This window comes from Brassica napus, chromosome C2 (genome assembly GCF_020379485.1).
Source record: "Brassica napus cultivar Da-Ae chromosome C2, Da-Ae, whole genome shotgun sequence".
NCBI lineage: Eukaryota > Viridiplantae > Streptophyta > Magnoliopsida > Brassicales > Brassicaceae > Brassica > Brassica napus.
The window spans coordinates 19,121,516-19,143,230 of NC_063445.1; the positions used below are offsets into that span (position 1 = coordinate 19,121,516).

Here is a 21,715-nt window from a genome sequence, read left to right on the forward strand (position 1 = left end):
GTGTTTAGAAATATATTAAATAATTATTTAATATATATATATATATAAATTTAAAAAACATATATTACCATTTATATAAGATAAATATTTCTTTTTTAAACCAAAAATGAATATCCGCGCGGGTGCGCGGAACAAGCTCTAGTTAATAATTAAAAAATAATATCTTCATAAAGATAAATTATCATACATATTTTTGGTATTTTAGATATCATTTAAATAATAATGTGAAATAATTTATTTGTGATTCATATCTCTAAAATAAATTTCTATATTTTATAAATGATATTGATTAATTTTAAAATTAGTTATTAATTTCTATAAATAAAATAATTAAAATTTCTATATTTTATAAATGCTATTGTGTTTTATTTTAAATAATAATCACAATATTTTGATAAATTTTAATTGTAAGTTTAAATATTTATTGCTATTTTTTGTATTATTTTAAAGTAATGTATTAATTAATTTTTGAAAAATAAAAAAAAAGTACAGTAAAACCAAAAACCAAAAATCAAAAACTAAAAACCAAAATCAAAATCTAGAAACCAAAAACTAAAATCTAAAAACCAAAAACTAAAACTAGAAACTATTGAAACAATCATCACAAAAAACTAGCAATAGTGGTCTGTGACACTTAAGGGCCAGTATCGTCAAGTGTTGTTATTTATATACTTAATCCTAAGGAATAATACACAAACAAATAATCGTCGATCGAGAAGGATATCAAATATTGATACATTTCACCCAGTGCTGAAGTAACTATATACTAATATCTACTATGGATAACACTAAATAAATCAAGATTTAATTAATCTTTTAATTTTAAAACTTCGACACTTTATTCCCAAACTAGATCTCTGTTAAGATTTTGCTTGTTTTGTTGATTAAGGTTTATGTTCAGGCTAGCAAGAATCGACAAGAAAACAAAATATCTTACGTTCCAACATTTATTTAATCTATAAGTATACACGATTGACATAAAATCAACAAAAGTAAAGTTTAAAATAATCGAACGTATATGTTGTAAGTCGCAACACAAGGTCATGTCTGTCTCGGTACCTGTCGATGAAAAAATGAAATCAAACAACGAAAAATAAAATTTATTAAAAAAGAATAATATAACTGTGTTAATTAATCAACTGATGACCATATTGGAAAGCCCTAACAAATGGCTGTCTATTTGTTTGACCAAGAATATAATTTCCCAAGAACTCTTTTGCCAATGAACTCAATTAAATACTTATCCTCAAAAAGACGGATTTCATTGGTTCTTGTGTTTATTCGTATATTCTTTATTAAAAATGAAATATATCATGTTTTTTTTTTTTTTTTTTGTTAACCAACAGTTAGAAATATATACGTGTGTTTATAAGAGCTGAAATCGATCCGTAAAGTTTTACTTAAATTACAAAACTTCAGTTACGGATATTCATTTATTGCATAAAACCGAAAATCGTCAAATCTATATATAAGTATTTAACTATATTTTATGCTGGAATATTTTATGATCTAGCTTAGATACACACTGAACTGGGTTCTCGACATTATTATCTGCAGAAATTAAGGACTTGACCAGAATAATTAGGTTTCAGCACATTCTATACACATGATTTAGTAATTTAAAGGAAAACAGATTTATCTCGCAATTTATAGAAAAGGATTCACAGACGACCCAAAGGGTCTGAAAATTATTAAAGAATTTATTTATGAGTACTTTTGTTTATAGAGTAACAAGATGTCTATATATTAATTAGATAGATAAAAGTGAGTTAAACTGAGTTACCAGGAAATAAGATTGGCCATGTTGTAAAAAATGCATCAAGAAACCAAACTCATCAATGGGAAGAGGAAGACCAGAGGAATGCATTAACGCCAAGTCTTCACCGAACATTGCTTTCATGTCTATTGCTCCTTCTGTTACTTCCGTTGGAACTCCGTTTATGAACACCGTCATTAACCCTTTTATTTTATTTTTTTCAAATTTAAAATATATAAGAACATTTTTTTGAGAATTATATCTCAAAATACACAAATTAGCCTAACTTAAAATTCGAGCTCTTAGTTTGAAACTCACTTAAAAAGTTGTATCTTCCTTATTCACTTTCAAACCTTCTCATTAAAAACAGGAGTCATCCAAATTTCGGTAACTTTTAAGTACTGGTTGATAATCTAAAAAACCAAAGTTTACGGTATAAAAGAAAAATATGAGGCATGCAAATTAATGATTCACCTTGTTGATAGTGGAAACTGGAGTTTTGGTCAGATGGGTTTGAAATTGTTGCATCATTTGAGCTGTGCTGATGAAGATGGGGATGATCAGATTCATGGCCATACATTGTGAAGAGATTCTCCATGCCATTGTTACTTTCACATCCACCATTCGAGGAAGAAGACGAGTGACCGAGAAGAAAGGAAGATACTTGAGATGAAGGATCATTAAAGAAGAAATTAGCTGACGAGTTGCTACAACTTCCAAATCCCAAATTAATCTCGTTGTTTCTGTAAGGATGATGCATGCTCATGGTCGTCATGTGCTGCTGGTCTTCAGCTCCTCTGGAAGTGACGGCTGCGGCAGTAGCGGTTTGAAGCTGCCGCTGTCTCCGGCGAGATCTTGAACGTCGGTTTTGAAACCAGTAGAAGACGTTTGTGTCACCCACTGCACCAAATTGCTCAAGCATTTTTCTTATCCTCACTGTTTCGTCTTTTGGTGGGTTGACAATACCACTGTTGAAAATGGATTCGAGTATCAAGATTTGCTCCGGTTTAGGTGACCAACGGGACCGGGACGGTGCGGTAGAATTAGAGGGTGCAGAGGGAGAACGGCCCTGCCCGGTAGGGCTTTGTGATGATCCTTCTTGATCCATCGACTGTTAAGAATTTGCTAGATTCTTTCTTTCGTGTTTTTGGATAATGGATAAAGGAAGGAAAGTTTGTGGCGACTTGAGCCTTGAGAGAAGTTATGTTTAAATAAATTATAGGAGAGAGTTTCTCAATAAATATTTTTTGTTTTAATTTGAATCATGGTTCTAAAAGTCGGTTTATACGACTTAAATCAATTTAAATCATTCTAAAACAATTTAAATCAATATAAATTAATATAAATATGTTAAATTAAATAATAATATTAGTACAAACATACAATTGTTTTTAAAATTTTTGTTGTGATAATTTAATTTTGACAATTCATCAAATAATTTTATAATTAAACTTAAAAAATAAAATTTATATAAAATATATAAAAAATAAATCAATAATTTAATTAACTTCTATGTCTCGCATAGGTTCGAATAATTCGCATAAATAATAATTCTCTGCACGTATAAATACCGCCTAGCAAATTTCTTTAACATTGGTTTAAATATTAAGTTACACTAGTGTATTGTCCTCACTAAGATCTAAATTTTGTATATGCACGGTCAAATATGTTAACACGTATTCTAAGAGAGGCGAATAAACTGGGGGTTTCGTATTATTTCATGATATATATATATTGCTAAACTATTTCATGAAATATATACCAAGCTAGCTAGGAATGCTTCCACATTGCATTATTGGACCAAATCACAAACATAAGAGCACATGCAACGCTGAGTCTCACCACGCTCGATTTCCAATGCTTTTTTTTATTTATTTTTTTAATTTTTTTTCTTTTTTCGTCTAATTAAAAAAAACAAAAACAAACTAATCGTAGGCCGTCACGTGTCGTGGGGCCCGCAACACAGTAACGAAATTCAGCTGAGATCAATCTTTAGCTTGAGATTTTTCGGCTCCGATCCGACACGAAAACTAAAAAAATCAATTTTTTAATTTTTTTTTTAAGGATTTCTCCTATGGACCCTGCGTGGCATGTGCTCTAAGTCTGTGATATGTGATAAGTCTAATTGATAATACACCAAAACAAAAATAATTGTTACATTCACAGTTAAAAGTACAACTGTGAATATAATATACTTAAAAACTTTATGAATGTTGAAAGATACAATCGGCGACGATCTGTTCCATGCAGATGGATTCTGGTTTTTGATGATCGATGCTATTTTCTTAGCTGTTACATTGTTTCTTTTTGTTTTATCATCTCAAAATACTATATAAAACTCCATTTCCTCTGTACTTTTTCTTGCTTTTCACATGGCCACCCGTTGAAGTTATAAACCGATCGAGTTATTTGGCACATATATTGTTTTTATTTGACCAAGAAAATATATTTTAGTTTGCCAAAAAAAATATTTTAGTCACTTGATCCGTAAGGGAATATGTATATCGTATATGGTAAATGTGAATAGCGATAATGATCTTAAGATAGCGATAATGATCTTAAGATAGATCGATAATAACTTCAGGGAGAGATTCCCCTGGCTTCTACATACAGTTTTATACACACGTTTAGCTGAAATTCCCTTTAAATTTGTTTAGTACTTTCTCCTTTTTTTAATTATAAGTCGTTTTAGAATATGCACGTAAATTAAAAAAAATTATCAATTTTTTACACTTTTTAAACAAAAATATTATTAATTATTTATCTAACCATAAATCAACCAATAATAAAATAGAAGGTATATTATCATTGGTCATATAACATTAATTGTTAATAAATTTTACATAGAAAATCGAAAATAACATATAATTTGGAACATAAATTTTTTTCTAAAACTATTTATATGAAAAAAAACGGTGGGAGTAGATTTTATAATTCATGCACGTCAGGGAACACAGAAAAACTACTACTAGGAGTTGTGAAACAATCCTCCCGTGACTTGTTAAGTAAAAGGAATCTAAGGCCTGCGTAACTTGCGTCTTCTGTGCAGCTTTTTTCAGTTTTTTTTTTAAAAAAAATATTTTACGTCATATATTTGTAAGGAGGTAACGATTGTCCAGATCATTTTATCTATTTATTATTATTACCGACTTGATACAACTGGGTATTACTTGTCTTTTATAATTTTTTTTTTTTTAAAAATAAAGGGTTAAACCCGGATCTATTAAAGACACAGACCTAACCCCCGGGTGGAGATACAGCCCACGGATAGACCCTCTCCTGGACATTCAAATGAGCCGAAAGCAATAGCTTATATCCGTGTGGCCAGCGGAGTTCGCCGTATTGTCTCTTATAACTTCTCCAACTGTTTGTTCTTTTTCCGCAAAACGGAAATTGATTTTCTACTTAACTGGTACATATATAAACACATAAAATATATATTAACCAGTTTCGTATTCAGAACCAGGATATATAATTTTTAATAGTTTTTGTTAATATTTTTCCCTTCTCAAACTAAGGTTTCAACTGTCTAGTAACCGCATCACACTAATACAGTTAGTAGTAACAAATTTTTTTAAACATATACTTATGTATCTATATATTTTGATACTATTATGATCGTACTATTGTTGTTCGTTCCGCAAGTTGTCATAATGTGTATAATTATTTTTAGGGCCAGATATTTATACCAAAATTTAGTTAATTCTACTGATGTTTGTCCAATTCTGAATCGTGGGTTCGACTATGTGCCGCATGAATTTTAAACTTTTTCAAAAATAAGTTACCAAAATATATTTTATTTTTGGGTCTACAAATATCAATTGCACGATGCTGCATTTAGACCCTAAAATAGGCGTAATGCATTTGTTAAGAAAATTTAAACAAATATAATATTTAAAGTTAACTCAAGTGTTACATGCATCAAACATAAATAATTACCAATTCTCCTTTTTTTTAACACCAATTCTACTTATTGTATGATTCTCCATGTATAGTTAATATATGTACACAATACGTCATGCAGCATTAGAAACTTTAATGAATCGAACATTGACGTTTGTATCGAAAAATGTCTTATAGTTAGAATAAAGTATAGTTAGCATAAAGTGTACCTAGGGATCCGGCAGAGACTGTACGAGGATTCACAAAAGTGATCCCTTTAAGCCAATCTCTCTGTGGTCCTGAAGACCAAAATCTTGTAAGAGTTTGAGACTTCTTTCTTCTGAAATCTTCCTTATGTGGTCCTGCTCTGTAACAATTAGTTTGCGTACGAACTCTCTTTAATATTTATATATACACAGACCTACTTGATATTAATAATACCTACATATATGCGATCAACTAGAACAATTATGTATATAAAAAAAAATTTTGGCCCTTCAAAATGTTAAAGAATTTTCTTTTATTGTTTAATGCATTTTAGATGCGTTATACATATGTACCGGTTCCCATATGTACCTAGCATATTGTTTAACTGCATTTGTTCTATCCATTCCCTTTATACCTGTGACGGCATACTTAGATCATATCATATAGTTTTTTGAAGTTATAGCTTCTAGTATTTTGAAGAGTTTTTATTTAATTACTAGAAATTGTATATTGTATTCTTTTCTTCTTGGTTATATATGATAAATTAACAAGTTAATTTAAAATTCATTCAGAAAGATAAATGAACATACGCATTAAATTTTTATTCAAATACGAAACTTTCCTATAAATTTCATCTTAATGCTATGTAAAAAATTGGTAGAAAATATAACTGGAAATACTATTATAAGCAACATTTTGTTTAAATGATTTGTTTTTAACATGTCGTTAAAAAAAATAAAAAATATTTGAATAATCGAATATTTTAAGGAGTTAAAAAAATTATTTGAAGGAGTTCTATCACAGTATATTTATCTTACAAACAAACATAATATTAAAGTTGCAAAAAATAATATTATGTTTTTCCTTTATATATGCAAGTAATTTAATTTATTTTTCTTCTTTTATTGAAGGCTGTTTTCTAGACTTTTCATGCTTTGTGTAGTTAATTACCAGGTTTACGCACCAAATGAAAATTGATTATCCTAGTTTACACTAACCAACAAGATGATTTATATTTTTTTAGTGAAAAAACATTTCAAATCCGATAGGCATCGTTTGCATTTTAAGACAACGTCAACATATATAGTTTTCCTTAACAATAAATTGAAACTCTCATGCTTTGTTCCAAAACACACCAAACGAACGGCGCCACTGTACTTTTTAATCTGGTGTAAGTGCATCTGATGTGTCGCGCACTTGAATGATTAGCACTCACAAGAAGTGCCAAAAGGCTAGATTCTTATTAGCTTTTCATTATATTTGTACTTTAAAATAAAACCTATAAAGTATAAAGATCAAGTTATAGACAGATTCATGCATTTACCACATCCATAGTATTTTATTCTCACAAATAAGTACAAAAATTTAGTATATATCATTTGCGGCTCTCTGGAATTTCTTCAGACGCTTGATACGTATATGAATCTAAAGTGTGATTTTCTCTCTCCTAACGGCGTTGGATAGTAAATAGGCTCATCAATAGACATCAAAAGTGTTGGACAGTAAATAGGCTCATCAAAACCTATGCTGTCTGAATATCTAATATCACCAGCCAATTTCAAAGCCCATATAATTTATAACTGAATATGTAATATCGGTTAGGTCTGCTTGCATGATATGATCCTAACCGCTCTCAGGGAAATATCTTCTGTTTCTTTTCTTTCCTCATATCTTTGTAATATATTATTTATATTACATATTGTTTATACTAACATCTTTTTTGAACAAGAAAAAGAATATGTAATATCTTAGTAATATACGTAACAATCTTTGTTCTATATTCAGGTAATATATTATTTATACATGAATATGTAGTATCTTTTGCATGATATCCAGAACCAGTCTTATGAAATTCTAGCCCATAAGAGCATGATTAATGAGAGGTTCTTGGAATGAAGTTCTTAACGGGATATAAGAAACTGTCTTTTGACTTTAACTAAAAAAGCTAAGAACCACTCTTAGATATTTAAGGGTCGGTTTTTAGTTTTTTTAGTTAAAAGTTAAGAGACGGTTTTTTTATATTCCGATAAGAACTCCACCCTAAAAACATTCCATTAATCATGCTCTAATCAAATTTAAAAGAATTATCCACTTTCTGAGAATTTGAATCTAGGTCGAGGAGAAGAGAACTTAGTAACCTCAAAACTTTAATCACTAGACCTTTTTTTGGTTTGGCGGCCCTTAACCACTAGACCAAAAGAAAGTTTTGTTAATTTATGGTCAAAATTAATCTTACAATAAAATGGTTGGAAGCTAATGTTTTATTGGCTTGGTCCAAAGACCGGCTCTGATGATATCTTATGTTTCTTAAGTAAATCTATTGGAAACAAACCAAGTATATAAAAGTTTATATATAATTAATCAGGACAAAGATACTTGACCAATATTTTAAAAAGACTAAATACCACAAAATAAATGAATAAGAATAAGATACATCTTCAATATTCAGACCAACATATAGTTATATTTTTCTAGAATTGAAACTATATATCCAATCACTACAAGAAAACGTAGCAGTAACAACGGCGGTTTACGACGAAATTATTTCCTCGTAACTTTACATGGGCTTTACAACGCAATTACGACGAGACATTATTTCGTCGTAAAGTCAATGAAGTTTACGACGAAAGTACGTGGAATGCGAAATAGTTGTAAACGTTACATCGACATTACAACGAATCATGTTACCGTTATATAAAGGTGAAAACGTGCATTCAATGTGCTTTAACTTACCTAAATTCGTTGTAAAGTCGTTGTAAATGTTCCATGTAAAATCCATGTAAAACTTTTCTTGTAAAATCATTGTTATATTTCTCTATATATATATGTCATTTCCCACAACTCTCTTCTTCACAACACACAACTCTCTTCCTCTCGAACCTGATGGCGTTTAGACTATGTTCCTCATTCAGCCACCAATTACTATTTCGAAGATGACGATAAGGAACATGAGTCATTCGTCTGTCTGCCAATTCAGTGGAGCGACAAGGAGAAGTGGACGGAAGTGCAGTTGGTTTATACTTGAAAGGAACCTCCAACCATCGTCAAAGGTTCCTCTCAAGTACAAACCAGCTGCACTTCCGTCCACTTTCTCCTTGTCATTCCACTGAATTGGCAGACAGACGAACGACACAGGTTCCTTATCGTCGTCTTAGAAATAGTAACTGGTGGCTTAACAACGCAATTACGACGAAACCAACGAAACCAAATTTCGTCGTAAACGCCATGTAATATTACGACGCAAGTACGTCGAAAAGTAAACTTTACATCGACATTACAACGAATCATGTTACCGTTATATTTAGGTGAAAACGTGTATTCAATGTGCTTTAACTTACCTAATTTCGTCGTAAATTCGTTGTAAATAATATGTTAAAACCATGTAAAATCCATGTAAAATATTCCTTGTAAAATCGTTGTTATTTTTCAACTACCTAACTCGAAAATTTCTCTATATATATGTCATTTCCCACAACTCTCTTCCTCACAACACACAAACGGGAGAAAAAAAATCCGAAAAAATCAGAAAAAAAAAGATTTGAAAAAAAAATCTAAGAAAAAATGGCCGGTGGCGGTAGTATTTACGAGTTACGGAGTTGGATGTATTTGCACAAAGATTCCGACGGGAGGGTGACAAACGCATTTCTGAGCGGGCTAGAGACATTCATGCACCAGGCGGGCTGTACACCGATCACACAGGAAAGCGGTAAGATGTTCTGCCCCTGTCGGAAATGCAAGAATTCAAAATTTGCACGTAGTGAAACTGTATGGAAGCATTTAGTAAACAGAGGATTTACACCACAGTACTACATTTGGTATCAACATGGAGAGGGTTATGGGGGAAATGAAGCTAGTAGTAGTAATAATAATTTTGAGGATGGTCATCATAGTGAAGAACCGAATCATTTGCATAATGGATATAATTATCATCAAGATCATGAGCAGATGGTAGATCATGATAGGGTTCAAGATATGATTAGTGATGCATTTTTAGAAACAACTACAACAATAGCTGATGGAACTGGAAATGTAGAAGAACCTAATTTGGATGCAAAAAGGTTTTATGAAATGCTAGATGCTGCAAATCAACCAATCTACACTGGTTGTAGAGAAGGTCTCTCTAAATTGTCTCTAGCAGCTAGGATGATGAATATTAAAACGGATCATAATTTACCTGAGAATTGCATGGATGCATGGGCGGAGTTGTTTAAAGAGTATTTGCCAGAAGACAACGTGTCTGCTGAATCTTATTATGAGATTCAGAAATTGGTTTATAGTCTTGGGTTGCCTTCGGAGATGATTGATGTTTGCATCGACAACTGCATGATCTACTGGAAAGAAGATGACAAGTTAGAAGAGTGTCGATTCTGCAAAAAACCACGATTCAAACCGCAAGGCCGTGGGAGGAATAGGGTACCGTACCAAAGGATGTGGTACCTACCAATTACAGACAGATTGAAAAGATTATATCAATCTGAGAGGACTGCTGCATCGATGAGGTGGCATGCGGAACATGTCCAGAGAGATGGTGAGGTTGCACATCCATCAGACGCAAGAGCGTGGAAACATTTCAACAAGGTACACGCAGATTTTGCTACAAATATTCGGAATGTCTATCTTGGGTTATGCACCGATGGATTTTCTCCATTTGGAATGTCTGGTAGACAATATTCTTTGTGGCCAGTCATTCTTACGCCGTACAATTTACCGCCGGATATGTGCATGGAACAAGAATTTCTATTTTTGACCATATTAATCCCTGGGCCGAAGCATCCAAAACGGTCTCTTGATGTTTTTCTTCAACCGTTGATAGAAGAGCTAAAGCAATTGTGGTCAGAAGGGGTGTGGACGTACGATTGTTCCTTGAAAAACAATTTTACGATGCGAGCAGTTCTGCTGTGGACGATAAGTGATTTCCCTGCTTATGGGATGTTGTCTGGCTGGACAACACATGGAAGATTATCTTGTCCATATTGTCTTGGATCGACGGATGCTTTTCAACTGAAGAATGGTAGGAAGAGTTGTTGGTTTGACTGTCATCGTCGCTTTCTTCCACTTGCCCATCCGTACAGAAGAAATAAGACATTGTTTCGGCACAAAAAAATTGTCAGAGACGGTCCTCCTCCATATCTCACCGGCCAGCAGATCGAAGCAGACATTGATTATTACGGAGCTCAGGAAACAGTTAAAGTTGGAGGAAATTGGCATGTTCCTGGAAATATGCCTGATGGATATGGTGTGTCTCACAATTGGCATAAGAAGAGTATATTTTGGGAGCTACCCTATTGGAAGGATCTTCTCTTACGCCACAATCTGGATGTCATGCATATTGAGAAGAACTTTTTTGAGAACATCATGAATACATTACTTAACGTCCCTGGGAAGACAAAAGATAACAAAAAGTCAAGGATGGACTTACCTGATATTTGCTCAAGAAGTGAGTTACATATCAAGAGCAATGGAAACGTTCCTGTTCCCATCTTCCGGTTGTCATCAGAAGCCAAAACAACCTTGTTTGACTGGGTTGCATCAGAAGTTAAGTTTCCTGATGGTTATGTTTCAAATCTGTCAAAATGTGTTGAACGAGGTCAAAAGTTCTCCGGAATGAAGAGTCATGATTGTCATGTGTTTATGCAACGACTTCTTCCATTTGCTTTTGCCGAGCTCCTTCCAGCAAATGTCCATGAAGCACTTGCAGGTAATTATAAAACGTTAATATATATACATATGTTATGAAATGTTATTAATTTGATTACTTTTGCAATATACAGCCATCGGCGCTTTTTTCAGAGATCTCAGCACACGTACGTTCAAGGAAGAAGTCATCGAACAACTTCATCATAACATTCCGATCATATTGTGCAACCTGGAGAAGATATTTCCTCCTTCATTTTTTGACGTCATGGAGCATCTAGTTGTCCACCTACCATATGAAGCATTGCTTCGTGGACCTGTTCACAACGGATGGATGTATCCGTATGAGCGACAGATGAAACATTTGAAGGGGAAAGCAAGAAATCTTGCAAAGGTGGAAGGTTCAATAGTTGCGGGAAGTTTGACAGCCGAAACATCTAACTTCACATCATACTACTTTGCTCCAACTGTTCGTACGAGGAAAAGAGTTCCTAGAAGATATGATGATGGTGGAGTACCGACATCATATCCAATTGATGGTGTTCCTGACATTTTCTGCGAAATTGCAAGGTTTGGTGGTAAAACGAAAGAAGTATGGTGGTCATGTGAAGAGGATAAACATAGTGCCCACACTTATATTCTGCTCAACTGCGAGGATGCAATGACCCGTTACTTTGAAAGGTAAATATTTTTGTGAATGTTAATTATATGAATTGCAGTTAATTATGTATGACTTGATTATTTGTTTAATTTGCAGCATGTTTGTATCTCAAGTTGAAGAAGCAATACCAGGAATATCTGCAACTGATGTGGAGACACGTAAAGATAAGCACTTTGTCAAGTGGTTAAAATCACAGGTACGTAATATATCTCATACATTGATTAATTAAGTAAGTGTTTTGATACTTCAATATTAATTAAGAATAACTGCTTTTTGCAGGTTGATTACGACGATCCTTATTATCCCGTATGGTTTCACGAATTGGTTCAAGGTCCAGTTGCAAAGGTCACCACATCACCTATGTATTTCACACGAGGATTTACCTTTCACACATACGAGTATGGGAGACATCGGGCAACGAGTAACTACGGAATATGTGTGAAAGGTGAAACGGACTTTTACGGGATCTTGCAGGAGATTATTGAAGTGGAATTTCCGGGGTTATTGAAGCTAAAATGCGTCCTCTTCAAATGTGAATGGTTCGATCCTGTTGTGAACCGAGGGATTCGGTATAACAAATTTGGTGTTGTGGATGTCAATTTTGGGAGAAGATACAACAAATTTGAGCCTTTCATTTTAGCTTCACAAGCCGAGCAAGTAAGCTTCCTTCCTTATCCTCGGCTTCGAACTTCCGGGATAAACTGGTTAGCTGCTATCAAAATTACACCTCGTGGACGCATTGTCGCTGGAGAAGAACCGCCCTTGCAAGAAGAAGACGCTATCAATGAAGTTGAGGTACCAGAACAACCAACTGATGAAATCCTTTTGATCGACCCGCAAAACTTTCAATATGAAGATATTCCCGAAGATGCGACAGATGAAGCACGTGAAGACGAGTTCGAGAGAAGCGACGATGATGATTGTAATGATAGTGATGAGAACGAAAACGATTTAGAGTGATGTAATATTGATGAGAACGAAAACGATTTAGAGTGATGTAATATATGTCTCTGATGTTGTATTTCTCTATTGTAACGTATGTTTAAAGAAATATTGTTTTTTTACCATCCTAATGTATGTGTAACAAATGTTGTTTTATATAATATGTATTTGTGTTAATTTTAAAAAATTATTTGGAGTTTTAGGGTTTTAGAGTTTAAGTTGGAGAAAGAGCACAAAGTAGTAGAGAAGAAGAGATATGATGTTAGATGATATGTGACTTTGGGGTTTAGGGATTTCATTCTCGGTGTTTAGGGTTAAGCGTTGTAAAATCGTCGTAAACCGATTTTTCGACGTAATTTCGTCGTAAATGGAAAAACGCGGGCCTGGTAACTTCGTCGTAAACGTGGGCCTTGTAAATTCGTCGTAAACCAATGTTTCGACGTAATTTCGTCGTAAATCGAAAAACACGGGCCTGGTAACTTCGTCGTAAATGGAAAAACACGGGCCTGGTAACTTCGTCGTAATGTTACGAGGAAGTTACGAGGAAACCGTTTTTATATATATGGGAGAAGTCGAAGATACGAGCACTGCTCGTATCTTCCTCCCTAACTCCTCTCCCCCTCTAAGGTAACTTTCTCTCTCTATCTTTTTTTTTTTTTTTATAGTTTAGGTTGTTAGTTTAGGTGATTAGTTTAGGGAATTAGTTTAGGTGATTAGTTAACGGAATTAGTTTAGATGATTAGTTTAGAAAATTATTTTAAACAATTCGTTTAGGATATATATTAATTTAATTTTTTTAAATTTTCTAGATGGCTCCTAGACCGAGACCAGCAGCTCCTGCACCTACGTATGCGGATTTGTTTGGCGATGGATCTTCCTCTAGCGGTCCATCGTCTTCTTCCGGGACAGTTCCAGACTCTCACACATCTCGGAGAGTTCCTTCGACCCCTCCTCCTCTTCCATCTCAGATGCCTCCCCCACGAGCTCCACCTGTCGCCCCGGATCAGCCTGCCCCACCGGCTGCAGTTCATCCCGATTTGCGGGTGCCAGCTCATGCACCATTCGCAAGATACACCGTCGAGGATTTGCTTGCCCAGCCCGGACGAGAGGGTTTACACGTTCTGGACCCCGATAGACCCCCGGGTACTTATTGGTAAGTACATAAAATTATTAATTTTAAATTTAAAATCTTTGATCAATTTTTTTAACAAATTTGTTATATTTGCAGGTTTGGGGCTAACAACCGTGTTAGCCGGAGCGTTTCAGAGACGATGAAGGGATATTATGACGGCCCTTATCCCAACTGGACCATGACTCCCGATCACGTCAAGACGACGTGGTTTAAATGTTTTGCGGTAATTATATTTACATATTATTAATATTTATATTGTTAATTAAATAATTATTATTTTTTTTTTCTAATCTTTTAAAATGTTTGTTTTTTCAGCAAAGGTGGAACTGGTCCGTAGGAATCACCGAGAGGGTGAAGAGCGAATTTATTGCAAAGGCGAAAACTCGTCTTTGCAACACCGTCTCCGATTGGAAGGACAAGTGGGAGATTTACGGCTATGAGGGGAAGCCGAGCGGGGTCACAAAGGAAGCATGGGATGGCCTCATCACCTATTGGAACGAACCCAGCTCCATCCGCAAAGCCAACTCCTGCTCCGCTTCCCGAAGAACGAGGGATAAAGATGGCCATTTGCCCATGGTTCATAGATCCGGCCAAAAACCCCATGCCGGAATTCGTCTCGAAGCTGTAAGTTTTATTTAAATTTATAATTTTCATTATTTTAAACTTGTATTTATTAATTATATTTAATTTATTTATTATTGTTGTTTATTAGTTGGAGAAGACGGGAGTTTTGCCATCTCTCTCGGACTTATTCAAGATGACTCACGCCTCACCAGATGGGGTTTTTGTGGATCCTGCATCCGAGAAACTCTTCAACGCTGTGGCGTCTCGGGTTGAAGAGCAAGAGACGCAACTTACCCAACAGTCTGCAGATGGATTACCCGTCAAGTTGTCAACCGTAGAGGTCGACCGGATCTTCGAGGAGGTAAAATTTAATAATTTTAATTTTTTTTCTTTATTTTATTATTAACTCTAAATACGGTTTTATATATATACATATAGGTGGCTCCTAGAAAGAAGGGAAGGACGGTTGGAATAGGTTCCGTTAACGAAGTTGCAAGGGCGACTTCGTCATACTATTCGAGACGGGACCAGGACAACGACCGGATGCAGGCTCGCATGGATACCCAGCAGCAGCGTTTGGACTCTCTCGAGGGTTTGCTGGATGTGATGGCGGTGGGAAATCCAACTTTGCAGAGAGCTTTGGCGGAGAGACGAGCAGCTCTCGGGATGAGCCAGCCGGATCCCGAAGCAGGAACGTCTACAGACCCGAACCCCTCAGCCAACTACTTCGATGACCATGATGTTGGCCTTTAGTTTCCTTTTTTAATTTCTTTTGTTTTGTATAAAAAATTTAAATTCTATTTAATTAATGAATTTATAGTTTTAAAAAAAAAATTATTTGGTTTCATATTTAATTTTATTTCAAATATTTTAAATTTTAAAATTATTGTTTTATAAAATTTATATAATTATTATAATTAATTAATATTTTAAATATGGAGATGTAAATTCGTTGTAAAATTCCACGTTAAGTCCTCGTAACGTTTACGAGGAATTTACATGAAGTCGTTGTAAAGTCCTCGTAAAATTTACATCGACTTTACGTGGAAGCCTTACGTGGCTTTTACAACGAACTATTACGAGGTATTTACATCGTCGTTTACGAGGACATTACGACGAATAGTTTCCTTCCGCTTTACGAGGAATTGACTTCCTCGTAAACGTAACTAGGACTTTACGACGAAACCTCTGTTACGACGAGCGTTTAACAACGAAACGCGTATCGATGTTAATTCGTCGTAAAGCCCCTATTACGACGAATTTACAACAAATACTGCCCTCGTAAAAAATATGTTTTCTTGTAGTGAATTCACGAAAAAATATTTAAGCAACAAAAATCCAACAAACACACATAAAAATGATTTAGAAACATAAATAAGACTTGAAAATATAAAATATAATTACGTCCACATTTAGTAGTAATTCATCAAGGTCATCAGTTGAATCTCCTGCAGTTGATCCTAATCTCACCAGCACGACCGGTAAGCACATCAACGGCTCCCATCTTTATCATTGCCCTAACAAACTGACGTTTGAAGAAGGCATTGTTGTTAGCATATCGAGCCACAACACCACGAGTTTGACGGTCTGTTGCGAGCCGCTGGTCAACCTGCATCACTCCTCTCCTTTTACGGAGCTGCTTGAAGAATTGGTTGTCGAACCTTAGTGGAGTCGACTGGTCTAGTGCCGCTGACGCGCTGTTTCTACATGTGTTCCTTAAGCTATATCACAAGAAAATAACACATTCAGATTATTATTTCTATGAGTTAAAATAATAAATCTCGTTTTGAATGTAAAAATAATTTTTCTTAAGTTTTCATAGAAAATTCGTTTCTAACTTTGTTAAAAAATGCATTTTAAGAAATCCAAATTTTGGAAATATATAACGTAAACATTATTTTTAAAAGATTATAACCTGAACCATGTAAATGCCATATTTTAATATAACTAAAACTGGGTACCTACTGATGATTTCAGAAATTATAAAATAAACATTTTCAACTATTAAACTGCTCTAACTAGGATAAAAATAAAATTTTAAATCTTCTCAAACTTAAGAACTTTGTTCATTCTTATGTAATTTTTTCCCAATAAATTCAATATTAAATTTGGTTGATTTAAAATTACCTGGAAACCAAGGCTGGGTCCATGGACGGGTCAGGTCGTCCGGTGCCCTGGAAATTAGTGATCCTGTCATTGAATAGACCACAATTTCCCTGACCAACGGTATGTGCACCCAAAAGAGCCACAGCGTCGAATACGTTCATCCCTTTGTTGGTGAACAAACTGACGGCTCCGGCGACAGAGATTGTTTGGACCCGGAAGGGCCACGTCAACATTGTTTGAGACCAAACCATCGCGCCTTCCCGTGGGGATGCTGTAGCTCGGGCCTCCAGCTAACGCTACGGAGTCACGTGTCGCTAATGTGATGATGTCAGCGCATGAGACCGTGGAGGGACACGCAGCCTCTAGCTGAGCCTTGATGCGGTCAATCAAGTCAAATTCTCTAACGCTTCCGTTTGGTCCGGCCGTTTTCTCAGAGTTGGTTGAGTCAATGAGAAGGGAAGCGTCACAGCCCTACGAAGAATGAACAATAATATATATTTTAAATACGATTAACCAGACTAAATGATAAATATATGAAATTCATGTAATTATATGAGAGTCTTATTTAAAATGCCTTTATTATACAGTATGCTGTTTTGTACAACATGTTCAGTTTAAACTAAAAATTAACATAGAATGTTTGGACATGTTATAGCTGTATTAAAATGTTATAGGTTAGATTATTACCCTAACGAAACAGTCGTGAAAGTGCATACGGAGCAAAGCAGCAGTTACGGTTGGGTCAACACCAAACCGTTGGCGCACCAGATTACGTACGATAGTCTCGGCTTGAGGGCATGACCGGCTATAAAATCCGACTCGCAGTTGGGCCAATGCGATCGGGAAAATAAAGAAAAGCACAAGAAGAGAAGAAAACTTCATCATTTTTGTTGATAAGAAGTTTTTCTTCGAAGTACTTTTCTTTTGCTTCTTGTGGAAGGGATTGTAAGACATTTGTGATCAACTATTATAGATACTCAAGAGTATATGATTGGCGACATTAACGCAATCGTATATCTCAGTGTAAATACAGAATATTATCTTTACTTACTTACTCTCTCTATTCTTGTATAAATGTAGACACCTTACGTATAATGAAAATCATCTCTTTCACAAACCTCATATGGTATCAGAGCAAGTTTGATATCCAGCTCTCATCTCTTCATCTTTGTTTTTCTTTCTTTCTTCTTCGTTTCTCTCTAGAAACCATGGCCTCAAACACTCCATTTAACAATGGAAACACTGAAACTGTTCCTGTAACTCAAGGATCTCTCCTTAACGTGAACATGACGAACGTGACACGTCTCAACACCACCAACTACATCATGTGGAAGCGACAAGTGCATGCTCTCCTTGATGGTTATGCTCTAGCATCATATCTAGACGTCTCCTCCACCGTCCCAGATCCGAAAATCACCATTGATGGAGTTCAGGTTGAGAACCCAGCCTACACGCTTCATAACCGACAGGACAAGCTCCTAAACAGTGCTGTACTAGGTGCCATCACTCCATCAATCCAGCCGCTTCTGTCAAACACGAACACCACTGCTGAGATCTGGAATCTTCTAGCCTCCACGTATGCAAAGCCGAGCAGGGGACACATCAAACAACTGAAGCATCAAATCAAGCAATGGAAGAAAGGAAGCAAGCAGATTGATGAGTACTTTCAAGGCCTCACAACCCGGTTTGATCAACTAGCCATTCTTGGGAAACCTGTGGATCTAGAAGACCAGATCGAGTACATTCTTGAAGGTCTACCAGAAGACTACAAGTCTCTCATCGATCAGGTTGAAGGACGAGATGCTCCACCAACACTGCCGGAGCTTCATGAAAAGCTCCTCAACCACGAGGCTAAGATCGTTACGGCGGAACCCTTGAACACGTTCCCTGTCTCTGCCAACATTGCCACCAACAAGTTCAAAGCACCATACAAATCAAACAATCGCAATCAAAACTGGCAGTCACAGTCTCGTCCAATAACCAACACTGCAACTCAACCATGGCAACCACGACCTTACTTGGGAAAGTGTCAAATTTGCAGTGTCCATGGACATAGTGCAAGGCGTTGTCCTCAACTCTCTCGTCAGACAACAGGCTTGCTCCCATCACCTTCACAGTGGCAGCCCCGGGCAAACTTTGCTTCAGGAGGAATTCAAACCACTCAACCATGGATACTGGACTCAGGAGCAACACATCATATCTCCTCTGATCTTACTAATTTGGCTCTGCATCAGCCTTATGCAGGCGGCGAGGAAGTCATCATTGGCGATGGAAATGGGCTAACCATTTCACATACTGGTTCTACAATCTTACCCTCCTCTCCACGTCCTTTATCTTTGTCTAATGTTCTCTGCGTACCTGCCATCAAAAAGAATTTGATATCAGTGTTCAAATTGTGCAATACTAATCAAGTATCTGTACAATTTTTTCCCTCTTACTTTCAGGTGAGGGATCTGAAAACGAAGGTCCAGTTGCTGCAAGGTCATTCCAAGGATGAGCTCTATGAGTGGCCAACCTCCTTTCCAAAAACCTTCCACACCATCACCTCAAACAACAAAACCACTGTTGGACCCGAATATGACCCTCAGGTGAGGTACCGATAAGCGTGAGCTAGCATGTGGGTTGCGATAAGCCCATCATAACAAAGGGAGCTGAAAGCCGAGCTGACGACTGGACCTGGGAGACATCATAGCAGAGGTCACGACAGAAAGTGAGCTAACACCTTAAGAGACTCGGTCAAGAGGAGCCTAAAGCGAGTTCCGTAATTGAAGCCGAATATCTCGGAGAACAGTTGAAGGGTTGCCAACGAAACCTAGACTATATAAAGACGGAGAAGATAAAAGACAAGCCATCTCTTTTCCATATATCAACTTTTGTACTAGATTAAAAGCATTACGTATTCTTTAGTAATCATCTCAAGATACATTCCTTTGTATTCATCATCTTTCAACTCATCAATAAAATCATATTCATTCTTCAAGTTTATTTACGGGATTCAGCCCACGATTCTCATTCATCTCTCTTGACCTAACCTAAATCTAAGAAGTGAAACCTTGTCTCTCACAATTGGCGCCGTCTGTGGGGACAAATAATCGAATCCCTTTCTCTAAAGCTTAAAGGATGAATCCATTAGACGGAACGAATCCATCTAACCCCGATCAATCGAACCAGAGCAATAGCTCACCGAATCGCACTGCTCCGGGGGCAAATAACCCGAGAGCCTCCGGAGGGACCAACTCTGGGTCCTCAGCCCTCAATAACCCATCGCATCAATCCGCTCCGAACCAAACGGAAGATCAGCTTTCTGAGATCCGTCGGATGATGCTCCAGTTAGTGGACAAAGCTCAAGAGACCGAGCGAACGGTGCAACAGTTAGCCGAACGGCAGCAACAGTTCGAAGAGATAACCAGATCTCAATCCGCAACGACCCAACCGTCCGTCCACCAGGGAAGAGGAGTCACTTTCCATGAACGGTTAGCTGACCCTTCCTTCCCTAGAGAGCGCCTGAACTTCTCCCCTGATAGCCCAGGTGCAGAAGGGCAGGAACCTGCTTTCCAAACGCCTCGCGCTAGGACAGCTCCTGCGTTTACCCCTCCTATCACCAGCACCATGGGGAGCAATGTAGCTACAACTAGCTCCATGCCTGATCGAAACACCGGTGGGAGCACCCGTTTGCCTCCACCGCCACCTCCTTCCGGGTCTGGAGCAGGAACCAACATACCGTCCGGGGCCAGAACATCAGCTTCAGTGTTTCAAGCTAGGGTTTCAACCCCAAGCACAGACGAATACCAAAGGACGGATGCTGATCCTGCAGCTCTCCGCACTAACCTCGCTCGGAGCCTAAGGACCAATGAGCGACCTATTTCGCCAGCTAGCTGGGAAGACGACCGAGCTCGGTCTCACCAGGAACCTGCTCGCCGAGTATCTGATAATGACCCAAATGTCCTTCCCTTCGAGGGACCTGACGCAATTCGCAGGTACATGGAGCGAACCCACGCAGCTCTCCAGAAATTGGGAGCTCAAGTTCACAAGGTAACGAGCTCAGCTCCCGAAATCGAGAGCTTAATTGAGGAGACTCGTGGAACTCCGTTCACCGATAGAATTGCCAACTCTTACATAAGAGATACTCGAAAAATTAAGATTCCTGAATACGATGGGAACGCAGACCCAAAGGCCTATTTAAGAGCCTTCCGATTAGCTATCGTTAAAGCTCACTTCACAAAGGAAGAGTGTGATGCAGGATATTGCAGAACATTTGCCGAAAACCTGATCGGAACAGCTCTCGAATGGTTCTCCAGCCTCGAGCCGAACTCTATAGACAGTTTCGATCAATTGGCTAACGCCTTTATGAAGCAATATTCAACTCACATCCTGAAACAAGCGTCTGAGGCTGACCTCTGGAAGATCAGACAAGGACTGGGAGACTCACTGCGAGTCTACATCGAAAAGTTCAGAGCAGTAAGAACTAAACTCTCGAATCCCAACGATCAGGTAGCCATTGAGGCTCTTAGGAGAGGTCTCTGGTATAAATCAGGTTTCTTCTCGGAGCTAACGCTAAATCCCCCTCCAACTATCGACGACGCCCTCCATAAGGCCTCTAGATACATTACCTTGGAGGAGGAAATGGCAGCATTAGATAAGCTCCACAGAAAACCCCAGAGTCACCCGAAAGGCGAAGCCTCCGATGGAAAGGGACCTCACAAAAGAGGTAGCTCCCGAAATAATCAGACCCAGGGAGAACATTCTTACGTAGTCGAGGAAGACAAGGAAGAAAAACCTGTCGCCGCGACAGCTAAAGCCCCCTGGTCCAAAGGTTATGACGAGAGCAAAC

General features: G+C 36.9%; 1 protein-coding gene and 1 pseudogene across 1 annotated transcript; both read right to left on the bottom strand.

Moving 5' to 3' along the window:
• Positions 1-1,107: 1,107 nt before the first annotated feature.
• Positions 1,108-3,178, bottom strand: LOC106363787 (WUSCHEL-related homeobox 12-like). Its single transcript, XM_048747829.1, has 2 exons — positions 2,231-3,178; positions 1,108-1,959 (listed from the first exon to the last, which is right to left on the bottom strand). The coding sequence occupies exons 1-2, from the start codon at positions 2,862-2,864 to the stop codon at positions 1,751-1,753; spliced, it is 843 nt and encodes a 280-aa protein (XP_048603786.1). The 5' UTR covers positions 2,865-3,178; the 3' UTR covers positions 1,108-1,750.
• Positions 3,179-16,198: 13,020 nt separating this feature from the next.
• On the bottom strand, positions 16,199-17,857 carry LOC106428516 (annotated as a pseudogene).
• Between the last annotated feature and the right edge of the window lie 3,858 nt (positions 17,858-21,715).